The sequence below is a fragment of the Geotrypetes seraphini genome, chromosome 14 (assembly GCF_902459505.1).
Source record: "Geotrypetes seraphini chromosome 14, aGeoSer1.1, whole genome shotgun sequence".
Taxonomy (NCBI): domain Eukaryota; kingdom Metazoa; phylum Chordata; class Amphibia; order Gymnophiona; family Dermophiidae; genus Geotrypetes; species Geotrypetes seraphini.
In genome coordinates, this window is record NC_047097.1 from 5772436 (window position 1) to 5788978 (window position 16543).

The following is a 16543-nucleotide window of genomic DNA, read 5'->3' on the forward strand; positions in this document are numbered from 1 at the left end:
CTCAAAGAAGCGGTACCGGGAGATGTTAAAGGCTGTATCGGAGCCGAAGTTTGGACAGCCTGATGTAGAGCTCTCGGTTCCGGTGCCAGAACTGGCATGGAGACCGAGGAAGCAGAATGTACCGGTACCGACAAAGTGGACGTGGACAATAGAGGCTGCTCCACTGTCGGTACCGGCAGCTCAGACCGGACCGGGACTGGAAGGTTCGGTGCCAATAGAGCAGGAAGGAGCTGTTGCAACTGCTCTTTAAGTTGCACCTGTAGGACGGCAGCAATTCGCTCGTCCAGCGAAGGCCCCGGTACCGCTTTTTTCTTCTGCAGTACCTGCGGTGCTGCTCGATGCCCTGAGGATGAGGAGCCCGAGGTCGAGGGACTCACCTCAATAGGGGCGGAGTGCTTCCGCGGGCGCCTCGAGGTCGGCAGGACTGGGCTCGCTGCTACAGAGACCGGAGGACGCTCCAGCGGGGAAGGCTTCTTAGCCGGCTTACCTGATGGTTGCGACGCCGGTGCGGTGTCACGCAGTGTCGAAGAGGTGGGTGCCGACTGAGACGGGGCCGATGTCGGTGTCGATGCCGCAGGATCAGACATATCGGCACCAAACAATCATTGTTGAATCTGACGGTTTTTCAAAGTCCGTTTTTTCAATGTGGCACAGCGGGTGCAGGTGGAAGCCCGATGATCTGGACCCAGGCACTGTAAGCACCAGTTGTGCGGGTCAGTCAGGGAAATGGGCCGTGCACACCGCTGGCACTTCTTAAACCCGGGCTGGGGGGGCATGAAAGTAAAAACGGCTTCTGCCAAATCGAAGGCCGAGGCCTCGATGGTGGCAACAGGCCCCGCCGGGGCGAACCGAAAAAATCAAAGTTTGTTGTTTTTTTTTTTTTTGAAAAACGAGAAAGAATAAAAGAAAAAAAGGAAATAATATTTCCTCACAGGGTTTATGCGAGCGGGAAGGATACAAAAAAATCTTTTCAACAGCCATTGAAAAGGACGCGTCTTCTTAGCTCCGCGGAAACTAAGAAACTGGGGACCGCGCGCCTCAGTCGGGCAGGAAGGCACTTGCGCGTGCGCGGTGCGGCCTGCTAGAACTTTCCAAGTTCTTAAGAGTGCAATCACTCTAAAATTGTCCTTACCGGGGCTCCGTCGGTGCCGTCACCCATCAGTCAAGAATATGCTGCCTGCTTGTCCTGGGATAAAGATAGTACTGAAACAGTGAACAAAAAATTTCTATATTCATCCAGTCTGATGTGCTTGAAGTAGGTACTTTCAAGAGGAGCTGACTCCTGGATCTTAGGGAACAGGTAGGAGTGTACATCTTTAATAAGATAGCAAGGCAAGATGTTTTAACAGAAAGCACTTTGAAAATCAAAACAGTACTTTAAAACTGATCCAACAATATACTGTACAGCCAGCATAATTGGTTTAAAAAAAACTACATAGATGTCCGAGGAAAAAACATTTTAAAATTCAAGAAAAATTCTACTGTACAGTATTCTGAAAGAATAAAGGTCTTCCAACAAATCCATGAAGGATTTATATGTCAGAGTTAGTCATATCAACCAAAGGACAGATTCTAGACAATAATGGTACCCAGGCAAAAGGTCATTATCTTGTGTTCCTTCTTAAGTGCTTGCAGGCTCACACTGATTAAGGGTGGACTGGTACCCCTACTAGATTAGTACATGGTCAGTGTGTTCTTCATTGCAAGGTCTGGACACTAGTGGCTCTCTAACTCGCTTTCAATACATATATCCTCTACCTTGCTCAGACGTTAATGCTGGCACTGCCTCCAGAGCAACAACTGTTTTCCTTCCTGTGTGGCTCTCACCGAGTTTGAGATATACATATAGTACAGTCTACAAACTTCCACACTATTATTGCAAAGACTGTGCAAACAGTGAAGGTTAGATACCATGTGGATCAATCTTACGAACAGCTGCCCTAGAGTCAATGCCTGCAGCAAGAGTCTAGGAAAGGTCAAAGGGCATTAAACTGTGTGGGTGGGGAATGCAACTTGGAGGGAATGGGGACAGGACGATAAATGACTAGGAAATTATGTTGGTAGGAGTTGAATCTGGTTGAGATAGGGCTGGGAAAAATTATATTTAGAAGAGAGTATTGACGGAAATTTGGACTGGAAGAGAAATGATAAACTGAGGGAAAAAGAGTGAGTCTGCAGAATCAAACTTCATTTTTATTTACCATCCATTGTTCTGAGCATTTGGACCAATTACATCATTAAAGAGGGAACCCCTACCCCCTTATTCATAGGGCTCTGGGACTCATCCACTTTACCTAAAACTGGCCCTGGCTCACATTGAAGTCTCTTGCCAATATTTATTTATTCAATATTTTAGCCCATCTGGAGCCAGAAGGCCTTGAGCATGCGCAGATGCTCAAGGCCCAGTCGGAGAAGAGGCACGATCTTTGGGCACCGGCACCTCCTGTGGGTTGGTGCTGCGTGCCGGTGCCACATTGGAGGGTAAGCTTTCAGTTTGGGCGGGTGTTCATGAGGGGGGGGGGGGCGATGCCAGTTCACAGGGGGGGAGAGAAGATGTGGAAGCGTATCAGTGGCCTTGGGGGTGGGGAGGGAAGAGGAATGAATCAAGCGAGTTTTCCTTACTTTCTATGGGGAAACTCGCTTTGATATACGAGTAAATTGGTTTACGAGCATGCTTCTGGAACGAATTATGCTCGTAAACCAAGGTTCCACTGTACTCACTCGAGGAACGTAGAGAGAGAGGAGACATGATTGAGACGTTTAATATATCACAGGCCGTATCAAGGTGGAAGATGATATCTTCTTTCTTAAAGGACCATCGGCCACAAGAGGGCATCCGCTGAAAATCAGAGGAGGGAAATTTCATGGCGACACCAGGAAGTATTTCTTCACCGAGAGGGTGGTTGATCATTGGAACAAACTTCCACTGCAGGTGATTCAGGCAACCAGCGTGCCAGATTTTAAAAGTAAATGGATACACATAGAAACATAGAAGATGACGGCAGAAAAGGGCTACAGCCCATCAAGTCTGCCCACTCTGCTTACCCACCCCCTGTCTATGCCCTAATGACCCAATTTCCTTATCTTGACCCTCGTAGGGATCCCACATGGGTATCCCATTTATTCTTAAAGTCTGGCACGCTGTCTGCCTCGATCACCTGCACTGGAAGCTTGTTCCAATGATCAACCACTCTCTCTGTGAAGAAATACTTTCTGGTGTCGCCATGAAATTTTCTGCCCCTGAGTTTGAGCGGGTGCCCTCTTGTGGCCGAGGGTCCCTTGAGAAAGAAAATATTATCTTCCACTTCAACACGTCCCGTGAGGTACTTAAATGTTTCGATCATGTCTCCCCTCTTCCTACGTTCCTCAAGAGTGTAGAGCTGCAATTTGTTCAGTCTCTCTTCGTACGAGAGACCCTTGAGCCCCGAGATCATCCTGGTGGCCGTCCGTTGAACCGATTCAATTCTGCGCACATCTTTACTGTAATGTGGCCTCCAGAATTGCACACAGTACTCCAGATGAGGTCTCACCATGGCCCTGTACAACGGCATTATGACTTCAGGCTTTCGGCTGACGAAACTTCTATTGATACAACCCAATATCTGCCTTGCCTTAGATGAAGCCTTCTCCACTTGATTGGCAGTTTTCATGTCTGCACTGATGATTACTCCTAAATCTCGTTCTGCTGAAGTCCTAGTTAAAGTTTCTCCGTTCAAGAAGTACGTCCTGCATGGATTTCCGCTTCCGAGGTGCATGACCTTACATTTCTTAGCATTGAAACCTAGCTGCCAGGTTGAGGACCAACTTTCCAATGTAAGCAGGTCCTGCGCCATATAATTCTGTAAACTGCATTCACTTACTATATTACATAGTTTGGCGTCATCGGCGAATAGTGTTATTTTACCTTGAAGCCCTTGAGTCAGATCCCCTATGAATATGTTGAAAAGGAGTGGACCCAGGACCGAGCCCTGCGGCACTCCACTGGTCACCTCCGATGTTTTAGAGAGGGTACCATTAACCACCACCCTCTGAAGTCTGCCACTCAGCCAATCATTGACCCATGCAGTTAGTGTCTCTCCTAACCCCATCGATTCCATCTTGCTTAGCAGCCTGCGGTGTGGGACACTGTCAAAAGCTTTCCTGAAGTCCAGGTACACGACGTCCAAAGACTCTCCCAAGTCCAACTTTCTTGTTACCCAGTCAAAGAAGCTGATGAGATTGGATTGGGAGGACCTACCCTTGGTGAATCCATGCTGACTGGGATCCCGAAGATTCCCTTCATTCAAGATCGTGTCCAATTTGCTTTTAATTAGTGTTTCCATGAGTTTGCACACTATTGATGTGAGATTCACCGGTCTATAATTCGCAGCCTCTGCCCTGCAACCCTTTTTATGCAGAGGAACGACATTAGCTAATTTCCAGTCCAGGGGAACTTTCCCCTTACTTAGGGAGAGATTGAATAGCTCAGCCAACGGTTTCGCCAGGACATCGCTCAATTCTCTGAGCATTCTTGGGTGCAAATTGTCTGGTCCCATGGCTTTGTTCACCTTGAGTCTTGCCAGTTCACTGTAAACTTCACCTGGTGTGAACTCAAAATTCTGAAACGGGTCTTCTGTGCTTTGTGTTGCCTTCAACTGGGGACCGTGTCCCGGTCCTTCACAGGTGAAGACTGAGCAGAAGTATTCATTCAGTAGTTCGGCTTTATCGGAATCTGCTTCCACGTAACTTCTGTCCGGTCTTCTAAGGCGTACTATCCCGCCTGTGTTCCTTTTTCTGTCACTAATATACCTGAAGAAGGATTTGTCCCCCTTTTTAATGTTTTTTGCCAGAATTTCTTCCACTCTAAGTTTTGCCTCCCTAACTGCCATTTTGACCGCTGTAGACCTGGTCCTATATTCTACTTTTGCCTCTCTTTTCTCCGTGCGCTTGTAGGAGAGAAACACTTTTTTCTTCTCCTTAATGAGGTGCGAGATCTCCGCGGTGAACCATTGGGGTTTATTGTTTCTTTGTCGTTTATTTACTGATTTTATGAAGCGGCTAGTTGCTTCATGTATGGTTGATTTCAGTGTTAACCACTTAGCTTCTACATCATCGGTCTCCGCTTGGTCCTGCAGCGTCTGATGGACGAAATCTCCCATGCGTGCGAAGTCTGTGCCCCGGAAATTGAGTACCTTTGTTTTCGTGTTTGATCTAGGGAAGCCTTTCCTAAGGTTGAACCATACTATATTGTGGTCGCTGGAGGCTAGCGTATCTCCTACTGAGACCTCTGAAACGCTTTCCCCGTTGGTGAGTACCAGGTCGAGGATCGCCTGGGCCCTAGTGGGCTCCGTTACCATTTGTTTGAGACGTGCTCCCTTTATGGAGGTTAAGAGCCTCCTGCTACAGCTGGTTGTCGCTGAAAATGAGTTCCAGTCTGCATCAGGCATATTGAAGTCCCCTAGCAGTACAGCTTCTCCTCGTAGAGTGATATTCTCTATGTCTCTATGATCTCACATGTGAGATCTCTAGAGGGGTAAAGTCGAGGGGGTGGGTAATTAGAGTGGGCAGACTTGATGGGCTATGGCCCTTTTCTGCCGTCATTTTTCTATGTTTCTATGTTTGATTTCTTCATTCAGTTCTTTATGGTTTACATTTACAGACAGTTGTTAACATTTTATTTATTTTCTATCCCATGCTCCCCAATGAGCTCAGAACGGATTACAGGTATAACATACATAATAGACAGTTAACATGTTACAATTTGCCATAGTTACAATACAAGTTTTTCAATACAGGTTTTTATCCTAACTCGACACATACTAGAGATTTTTTCTTACATTTATTTTCTCCCTAAATCATTCTGACCATTATGTTCTTATTTTTTAAACCAATAGGAGGAAATATTTTTTTCACTCAGAGAATAGTTGAGCTCTGGAACGCATTGCCAGAGGTTGTGGTAAAAGCAGAAAGCATAGCTGGTCTTAAGAAGGGTATGGACAATTTCCTGGAGGAAAAGTCCATTGTCTGTTATTGAGAAACACATGGAGCAAGCCACTGCTTGACCTGGATCAGTAGTATGGAATGTTGCTACTCTTTGGGTTTTATGCCAGATACTAGTGACCTGGATTGGCCACTATGAGAACGGGCTACTAGGCTTGATGGACCATTGGACTGACCTAGTAAGGTTATTCTTATGTTCTTATGACTAATATAAACCCCCCACACTACACACATTATAAGTTAAATTGAAATATGTATAATGTAATGTAAAGCAAGAACATGCAGGGCTACACCAAGGAGAAAGAAATTATGGACTCTTCCTGGAGAAACTCAAGCTCCAACTGAACCTGTCATTGCATACTCCTGTACCAACTCTAACCAGAAGCGTCCTTGGCATCCACAATAAGAAATGGTCATGATTAGAGATCTTTTCATAAAAATAATTTTCTCCTTCTCATGTCCCATATCACTTTCAGCATTAACATGCTCTCAGAGCATTTCACCTTGGTTAGCTCCAAGACAGTTGACATTCTTTAAAAATTTGGCTTCCAAGGTGCCTCTTCCTGTAGTATTTCCTAAAGTGTACTTGGCTTCTGAAACAAACAAAAAAGTATGTGTCTCTTCAGATACACTCAAAAAAGATTTCAATACAAACCTCCTCTTTTTCAAAGAACTCCCTCACATCAGGATCTTGGAGCAGGGTAGGATGCTTGACAACCCTCTGAAGGTATCTGCAGATAAAAATGCAATACATAAGCTTATTCAGATTTATACACATCACACCTGTTATTACACAGTATGATAGTATATCTTTTACAGCATATATATGAATTATTCATTACAAAGTAGTAAACTATGTCAAGCACACATGACTTAAGTTTCATTAGTTCAGCAAGTTATTTCATTGGGGGATGCATATGTTATACATGAAACCATAACACACAGCTGTTAGAATCCCCTGACATGTATTGAAAATTTGGAACGTATAGCAAGGATAGGTTGCAAAAAACAGCTATGTTTTGGCATTTTCCAGGTTCTTGTGGCCTGGACAGGCCATCTGTTAGACTTAGCATGGCTTTTCTTATTTTCTTAAATTTACTGGGGGGAGCGTTTGTTCTTTGCTCACATGGCCCTTGTGGCCTTGCCAGCTGGCTTGCTGGGCAGGGAGGCTACTATTCACCGTAAGTGGATTCCGGTGGGCCTTCGTAAGTTAGGCCAGCTTTGGGAAAATATGGCTATGTGTCCCTTTCAGAATTTACAAGAGGAATTTGGATTGGAGGATAGGGATTCTTTTTTGTATACGCGCTTGTGCATTTTTTCTCTCTCGCTGGGCTTTTTGGGGGCTATCATTGGGAGAGACCTACCTGGAGCAAGATGTCGGGGCTGGAGCAGGGAGGAGGTGAGTTTCCCGGTTGTACCGAGCTTAGTTGAAAAGAGAATCCCCTTTTGATCCCTATAAGGCTTGATGTGAGCAGGACCTTCCGGGGGGGAGGGGGGAGCGCAGCTTTCCTTGTTGAGATTCTATCTATAAGCGGTTATTTAAACCAAAATTGTCCATTAATTATATAGACAATGGCTATAAAATGTACTACAGGTGGTACTATACCCCTGAGCGACTTGTCTCCATTTTCCATGTGGGGATTGATCGTTGTTGGCGCCATTGTGGAGACTTTATGCACATATGTTGGACATGTCCGGGAGTGCACTTGTATTGGCAGCAGGTGGGTTGTTTTTTGGTTAAGATTTTACATGGAATGTTGATGGAATGTTGTTTACTAAATGTGGGAGTGCCTGGCTTCATTCTGAGCAGAAATTGGCGGCCTGTGTTTTTATGGCGGCCCGCCTTGCTTTGGCAGTGTTGGCGCACTCCCAAGATGCCTCCACTTTTCACAGTTTATTCTTGTCTGGACTATTTACAGTAGATGTCTAAACTGTACTCAATACTCTTGTGAATTATACTAAGATCTGGGAACCCTATGTACAATGGAGGAAGCACTCTACTTAATTTTGTTTTTGTTTGTATTATTTTGAGGAGGGGGAAGGGTGTTTGGAGGGAGGGGGGGTTCTGTGGGGTTTATGGATTGGTTATTGTAGCTCTTATCTGTATTGCTATGTGCATTGTTTCTTTTTTTGGTTTATTGTATTTGCTTGCATTTCTTCTGAAAACTTTAATAAACATATTATACAAAAAAAAAGTTATTTGGGGGAGGAGCACAAATACCTACATAAACATACACTGATCTCAAAAAATTTCATTAAAAACAGGCACGGTCTGATGAGGACCTGCCAACACGGTTTCAGCAAAGGCAGATCTTGTTTGACAAACTTGCTGCACTTCGAGGGAGTAAACAGGCAGATAGACAAGGGCGATCCAGTCGACATTGTATATCTGGATTTTCAGAAGGCGTTTGACAAGGTTCCACATGAATGACTACTTTGGAAAATTGCGAGCCATGGAATCGAGGGTGAAATACTCACATGGATTAAAAACTAGCTGGAGTATAGGAAACAGAGAGTGGGGGGTAAATGGACAATACTCTGACTAGGGCTCGGTGCTTGGGCCTGGGCTCTTTAACATCTTTATAAACAATCTGGACACTGGTACAATGAGTGAGGTGATTAAATTTTCGGACGATACAAGTATTCAGAGTAGTGAAGACACAGGGGAATTGTGAAAATCTGCAACGTGACATAATCAAGCTCGAGAAATGGGCATCGACATGGCAAATGAGGTTCTACGTGGATAATTGTAAAGTGATGCATGTCGGTAACAAAAATCTCATGCACAAATACAGGATGTCCGGGGCGGTGCTTGGAGAAACTTCCCAGGAAAGACACTTGAGAGTTCTGATCGACAAGTCGATGAAGCCAACCGCACAATGTGCAGCGGCAGCAAAAAGGGCGAACAGAATGCTAGGAATGATAAAGAAGGGGATCACGAACAGATCGGAGAAGGTTATCATGCCGCTGTACCAGGCTATACATGAAGCACACAGTACTACTCGAAAGGGTCCAGAGAAGAGCAACTAAAATGGTTAATGGGCTGGAGGAGTTGCCATACAGTAAGAGATTGGAGAAACTGGGCCTCTTCTCCCTTGAAAAGAGGAAACAGAGGGGACATGATCAAAACATTCAAAATACTGAAGGGAATAGACTTAGCAGATAAAGACAGGTTATTCACCCTCTCCAAGGTATGGAGAACGAGAGGGCACTCTCTAAAAAGTTGAAAGGGGATAGATTCTGTACAAACATAAGGAAGTTCTTCTTCACCCAGAGAGTGGTAGAAAACTGGAATGCTATAGGGGAAAACACCCTCCAGGGATTCAAGACAAAGTTGGACAAGTTCCTGCTAAACTGGAACATACGCAGGTGAGGCTGGACTCATTTAGAGCACTGGTCTTTGACCTGGGGGCCACTGCGTGAGCAGACTGCTGGGCATGATGGACCACTGGTGTGACCCAGCAGCGGCAATTCCTATGTCCTTATGGCATACAAAAGCAAGTCTCTTTCAGCAAGTATACTTACTAGAGAATGACATGGGGGAAAATTTGTCCCTGTCCCTGCAAGCTCGGTCCCCATTCCCATGAGCTCAGTTTCCACAAACCGTCTGATCTCATCTGCATAAGCCTCAAATAGTTATGATTTTATATTGAATACAAATACAGAGCAAAGATCAACAAAACCTCTATCTCCCCTCCCCTATCAAGAAACTTGAAGCAGCCAAATTACAGAATGCTACACAGAAAAATCATGCTAACAGAATACCACAGTCACACATGACAGGAATAGTGTTAGGGGAGTGTCCTAAGCCAGCTGGAAGCTAAAGAAACACAGCCTGGGCTTTGTAGTCCCCAGTTATGTCTAACAGCAGTGTTCAGTTATGTCTAACACCAGCTCTAGCAGGATACATATTTTAAATCCGATATATTCTAATCGCAAAATAGAAAATAAAATTCTTTCTACCTTTTGTTTCTTGTCATTTTATTCTTCAAATCATGTTAGTCTCAGGCACTGGTCTATGTTTTGTCTTCTCGTAACTCACTTGCCAGGGTCTCCTGACCATTTGACATTTCTTCTCTTTCTCCATGCTCACCGTCCATCTTCTCTCTCTTATGTATCATTCCCCATGTTCAGCATCTCCCTTCTCTCTGTCTTCTATACGTCCCTTTCTAGCATTTCCCCTGTGCTCATCTCTCTGCCTTCATCACTTCACCATTCTATGATTCCCAACTCCTGTGTACAGTATCACACCTCTTTATCCCTATGCTCCCCCCCTGTTCAGCATCTTTCTTCTGCATTATTCTCCCCCATGTCTAGCTATCTTATGTGTCCATATACACTCCCATATCTAGCATTACCCCTGTGTCCATATATCACCCCCATGCAGCATTCCCCTTTTTGTCCTTGTCCCTATGCTCTCATCCATGCCCACCATCTCCCCTCTTTTTATATATCTCTGTGTCCAGCTTCTCCCCTTACTCCAATGTGTCTCTCACCAGAAGTTACTGTTAGGATTCTTCAAACCTCTAGACCAGGGGTCCCCAAAGTCCCTCCTTCAGGGCCGAATCCAGTTGGGTTTTCAGGATTTCCCCAATGAATATGCATTGAAAGCAGTGCATGCACATAGATCTCATGCATATTCATTGGGGAAATCCTGAAAACCCGACTGGATTCGTCCCTCAAAGAGGGACTTTGGGGACCCCTGCTCTAGACAATCTCCAAATTCCTCTGCCTCATTATGTGTTCAGATCCTGGCGCAGATAACTGATCTGTGTTACAAAGATGACCCCTGCTGATGCAGAATTGGTACTGCTTGCCCTGGATCAATAGCTTGGAATATTGCTACTCCTTGGATTTTGGCCAGATACTGGTGACCTGGATTGGCCACCGTGAGAACAGGCTGCTGGGCTTGATGGACCATTGGTCTGACCCAGTAAGGCTATTCTTATGTACTGAATAGCTCTCGAAAGGAAAAGAGAGAGAGGAAAATGAGTTTGTCCTGTTCATGGAGATAGAATATTTTGTTTAATAGTGGATTATTTTCACTTTTGCTCATCACCACACAGGAAGCAAACTGGGGAAGTTCAGATGTAGGGCTGACAAGCTTCAAAGCTCAATCTCGTACTATATTAAAGCTAACAACAGCAGCAATGTTGCTATAGTAAAATAACAGCTCAACAACTACATGCCACTAACAGTGGCTACTGCATCAAAAATGAAAAACCATTAGTCCTTGTGGGTTATCAATAAGACATAAGGCACCTCAGTAAACGTGATTTTGACTAGAAGGCTCCGTTTCAAAGTTTTACGGCTTGTCTAATATATATTCACGAAATATCACCACAAATGCTGCACGTGAGTTGAGAAAATTAAAAAGCTTCACATCAGAGAAGGAGGTTATAGCACTGTCTAAAATTATCTTATGTGCGAACAGTACAGAGGCATCTCTCTACTAATTTGTGTTTTTACATATGACAAGTCAAACACCTAAAATATTATTGCTTTTCATCCGTGAAAGCAGATTTCATTTCTATTAAGAGCCTGAATTCCAGCAAAAATGGCTTAAGATTCAGAACATAAAAATAGCCAATATTCCATGCTACTGATCCAGGGCAAGCAGTGGTTTCCACCATGTCTTTCTCAATAACGAACTATGGACTTTTCCTCCAGGAAACTGTCCAAACCTCTCTTAAAACCAGTTAAGCTATCCGCTCTTACCACAACCTCTGGCAATGTGTTCCAGAGCTTAACTATTCAAGTTAAAAAAAAAAAAAAAAAAATTTCTTCCTACTGGTTTTAAAAGTATTTCCCTGTAACTTCATCACATATCCCCTAGTCTTTGTAATTTTTGACAGAGTGAAAAATTGTTCCACTTGTACCCGTTCTACTCCACTCAGGATTTTGTAGACTTCAATCATATCTCCCCTCAGCCGTCTCAAAGCTAAAGAGCCCTAACCTTTTTAGTCTTTCCTCATATGAGAGGAGTTCCATCCCCTTTATCATCTTGGTTGCTCTTCTTTGAACCTTTTCTAGCAGCACTATATCTTTCTTGAGATCAGGAAAGCAGAATTGAACACAATAGTCCAGATAAGGTCACATCATGGAGCGATACAGGGGCATTATATAACAAGTGCATTATAACATTCTTAGTCTTGTTAACCATCCCTTTTTTAACAATTCCTAGCATCCTGTTTGCTTTTTTGGCCGCCACCACACATTGGGCGGAAGGTTTCATCGTATTGTCTACAATGACACCCAGATCCTTTTCTTGGTTGCTAACTCCCAGGGTGGACCGCTAGCATCTGTTAACTGTTATTAGGGTTATTCTTCCCCATGTGTATCACTTTGCATTTGTCCACATAAAATTTCATCTGACACTTGGATGCCCAGTCTTCAAATTTCCTAAGGTCTGCCTGCAATTTTTCACAATCCGCATGCGTTTTAACAACTTTGAACAGTTTAGTTTATATTTTTGTTCAGAGAGCCACAGCAACAAAAATTTTACTTCTTGAATGCCACAAACTCCTTTTAAGGTACAAGTAATATATAGTTGGCAGAGTGGTTTGCTCTTACCTTTCTAAGGCAGCTCGCCTCTTCTCTAGAAACTCAGCTGAGGAGGAGTCTTCTTTTCCCACCTTTACTTTAGTCATGCCTTGTAGAAAGGGAAAAAGCAAATCTTACTAGGGTCATAAAGTGCTTGAACCATAGTGGGCCTGGACATCTCTCAAGACTGTACAAAATATTCACAATAAAAATGCATAACTAACCACCTATATTCTAAAAATTCATCTTGGGAAGGTTCTGAAACAAGGATGCCAGTTTGAAGCGCTCAGAACTCTTAAAATGGAATACTGAATAAATGGCACCTGCAGGACTATCTGAGTTGTCTTCTGGCCACAAAATGTTAGTGGTGATCAGTGTTCCCGCTAAGCTGCGCTGGCGTGCGCTGGCGCACAAAATATTACATCGCAGCGCACAAGTTTCTCGTCACAGCGCACGGCGTACGGCAGATGGCAGGGCGGCGAGAGGAGAATCGGGCGAGTTGGCTCATAACTTGCTGGCGCCCGATATTTTTAGCTCACAGCGAAAAAAGTTTGCTCACAACACCCGCCCGCTTAGAGGGAGCACAGGTGGTGATTACAAGGGCTCCTGTGGTAATTGATTTTATGTGGTGGTGTTTTAATGGCCATGCACTAACAGTGACAGTACATGGCCTTTAAAATAAAAATGGAAAATCTGGCCATTTTACTGCTACAGTAAAAATGGCTTTAGTGCACCAGGGAAAACTTGCAAACCTTCATAAAGGTGCACTAGGGTCACTTTCTACCACAGTTTAGTAAAAGGACCTGTAAGTCTGCAAAACAATCCTGGAAAACTTATGCTTTAAGTCACAGCCTTAAAGTGTTTGTAACAGGAAGAGAGAGAGGTAGCTGCTTCCCCCCCCTTTGCTGCATGCAACCTTCCCTATGATTTTGTACTTTTAGAGGGCATGTATTTTTGATGGCGCAGCAATAAAATGGCTGTTTATCCTACCAATACAGGAACATTAACCAGATCTTATTCCATGCACATTGCACTGAATACACCTCAGTTTGGGGGAACCTTTCCAGCTTTGTATTTGACCGGGTGCTAAAACTTTAGAGGTTACACCCACTCATTTGGTGCCTGCTTGTCTGCTTCCAAGCCAGGCCAAATGCACCAGTTAACATGAACTGCTGCAACTTTACCTGAAGTGTACCACATTTTTTCCCTATATGTAATGGAAGCAAGTGAAGGGAGTGTAATCACTTCAGACACCCCCAAAGTCCAAATCCGATAGTACTCAAGGACAGTGGGAAGAAGTCTGGGAAGAGGCCATGTGGTTAATAGCTCTTCCAGGCATCACCTGATATTAGACCCATTGGTGTGGGAACTTGGTCTCAAAGTCTGTTCCCAAAGGGAGAGAGAAATTAGCCCCACAGGACTATTGACCACAGCATCCCCCAGACTATACTCCACTAGGAATCTGGGTCTACAGCCTATGTAACCTATTTATAGCTGCCGTACCAGGTCATTATTTGCTGGAACTAGAGAAATACTAATAGCTGAAGGCACCATTGGCCCCTCTGTATGTAATTCAGCTCTCAGCTGTTTTCCTCTGGCACCATCTGCTGGCAGGGAGACAATCCATTTATCTAGACTGGTCTGGTGTTAGTCTCTCAATCATTAGGTCTTTCTTCCAAAAGAAAGCCACAGTACAAAATTAAAACAAGAGTTCAGTACATTACTAAACATACAAGTCAAAGTCATATTGGACAGAAAATATTTATACAGAAATCCGATTCAAGAGGCTTCCTGAAGAACAGTGGATGAGGAATGCAAGAAATAAGGTATACTAACCTATTAAACTTTTTTCTGGTGGTGGCGGGACAATTAATCCATTCAGCGAGTGCTTCTCTGACAACTTCTCATAGAGACCCAAGAAGTCACTGAACCTCCTCTTGACACAAAGCTGTTTACTTCGGAACATTGGTAAGCTAGTCTAGGATGGGAAGAAGAAAACTTATTTTATGAAGTAATAAACTATCACTGAAGTGCATGGCAAATTTCTTGCCAATTCATACATCTGAATATGTGCCCAAGACTGCTAGCTAACTTTAGTGGGCCATGGTGGTAATTATCAGTAATTACTTATTCACTTCAGTGCAGCTGTCAAAAGGTATCAGTATGACATGATCACCTTAACCTGCACCTTACTGAGAGCAAGGACTGAACAAGTATAGCGAACTCCTCTTCAGAGAATGAACACAATATACTTGCCACATGATGTGGAAGCATGAAATGAGGTACAATCTAGTTAACTTGATACTCAGTTTGTTTTGGGATAAATTTTATCACAAAAAAAAAAAAAAATAGCGAGGACTTGAGGGAGGGAAAAAGGTGAGAGGTGGGAAGAATGAGGTTATTGTTAATGGAATAGAAAAAAAAAAAAAGTTTGCCTCGACTTCAGCTCAATCTTGCCAAAATTCTGATTGTGAAAGGAACTATCACTGTTCAGTCTGTTATAATTTGCTGGAAGTCTAAAAAGTATTAAATAAAACATCTCAGAACACTTACATTTCCATGTACAAATTACCAAATGTCAACTGCCTCCCTAAATAGATAGGTTTTAAAATCATTTCTGAAAACTAAGACATCACTGTACTCTTCCAATCTCCTGAAGCAGAGCATTTCAAGGAGTAGGCCCTCCCATCAAAATAGAAAATTCCAGGAGTATTTTACACAAAGCATACCTCACGTTGTGTGATGACATGAATAAATACTAATGAGCCCATTTAAGGGTCTGCTTAGACACACTATCCAGCATCAAATATTGAGAGGCCAATCCAGAATTAACTTGAAACACCACTACATTAAATATAATCTGTTTCTATAAAGAAAGCCAATGTAAACTTATCAAAGACGGCATAAAATGATCTCTACGGCTTGTAGCCATGTAGCATTCTGTGCCATCTGTAAGACCTTCAAAGAACACTGGCAAGTCACTCAATCCTCCACAACCCCAGGTACTTTAGCTAGATTGTGAGCCCACCAGGACAGATAGGGAAAATGCTTGAGTACCTGATTGTAAAACCGCTTAGATAACCTTGATAGGCGGTATATAAAAACCTAAGAAACTTGAAACTTAATAAACTTGGAGAAGACAAACATTACCTTACAGTAATCTAATACCAATGCTTGTACCATGGTACAAGAGTCAAAATATTTTAGCTTTCAAGAAAAGTAACCTGAACTATTAATTTAATGTCAGCCTTTACAAGACAGGCCAGCTGCTAACACAAAACTTTGCACCTCATTTCTACACTTAGGGCCCCTTTTACAAATCTTAGTATCGAGGTTACAACCCCATATAAAACAACCATAAAAATAAAAAACAACACACTTAAAATATCTTTACACATGCGTAAGAATTCCTTTTATAGATTTTTTTTAATTTATTTATTTATTCAATTTTCTATACCGTTCTCCCAAGGGAGCTCAGAACGGTTTACATGAATTTATTCAGGTATTCAAGCATATTTCCCATCTGTCCCGGTGGGCTCACAATTTAGCTAATGTACCTGGGTCAATGGGGGGATTAAGTGACTTGCCCAGGGTCACAAGGAGCAGCGTGGGTTTGAACCCACAACCTTAGGGTGCTGAGGCTGCAGCTTTAACCACTGCACCACACACTCCCCCTACCCATGGTTTTAACTTGTGGGTTTAAAGCGTGTTCTGTTCCATAATCTGGCTGCAAACAAATTCAAATCATTCCTTTTAAAATGTCCACTCGTATGGCCAGCAAGTAAACTGCAGCCACTTCGCCCCCCCCCCCCCCTTTCTTTTGAGCTCACTTGTGTGAAGAGCAAGTGCATGCGCAAATTGCATCTATAACCAACAAGGATACTCTGCGCTGTAGGGTGTGCATCCGATCATAGTAACATAGTAGATGACGGCAGATAAAGACCCGAATGGTCCATCCAGTCTGCCCAACCTGATTCAATTTAAAAATTTTTTTTTTTTTTTTTTTTTTTTCTTTTGCATT

At 43.4% G+C, this 16543-nt stretch overlaps 1 protein-coding gene across 1 annotated transcript in view; it reads right to left on the reverse strand.

The window, feature by feature from the left end:
- SNX1 (sorting nexin 1) overlaps positions 1-16543 on the reverse strand; it is a 76980-nt gene that overhangs the window by 27094 nt on the left and 33343 nt on the right. The window contains exons 6-8 of the mRNA XM_033919470.1: positions 14359-14500; positions 12553-12631; positions 6635-6710 (exon numbers count right to left, since the gene is read on the reverse strand). Of these exons, the coding sequence (XP_033775361.1) occupies positions 6635-6710; positions 12553-12631; positions 14359-14500 (297 nt within the window). The remainder of the gene's footprint in view (positions 1-6634; positions 6711-12552; positions 12632-14358; positions 14501-16543) is intronic.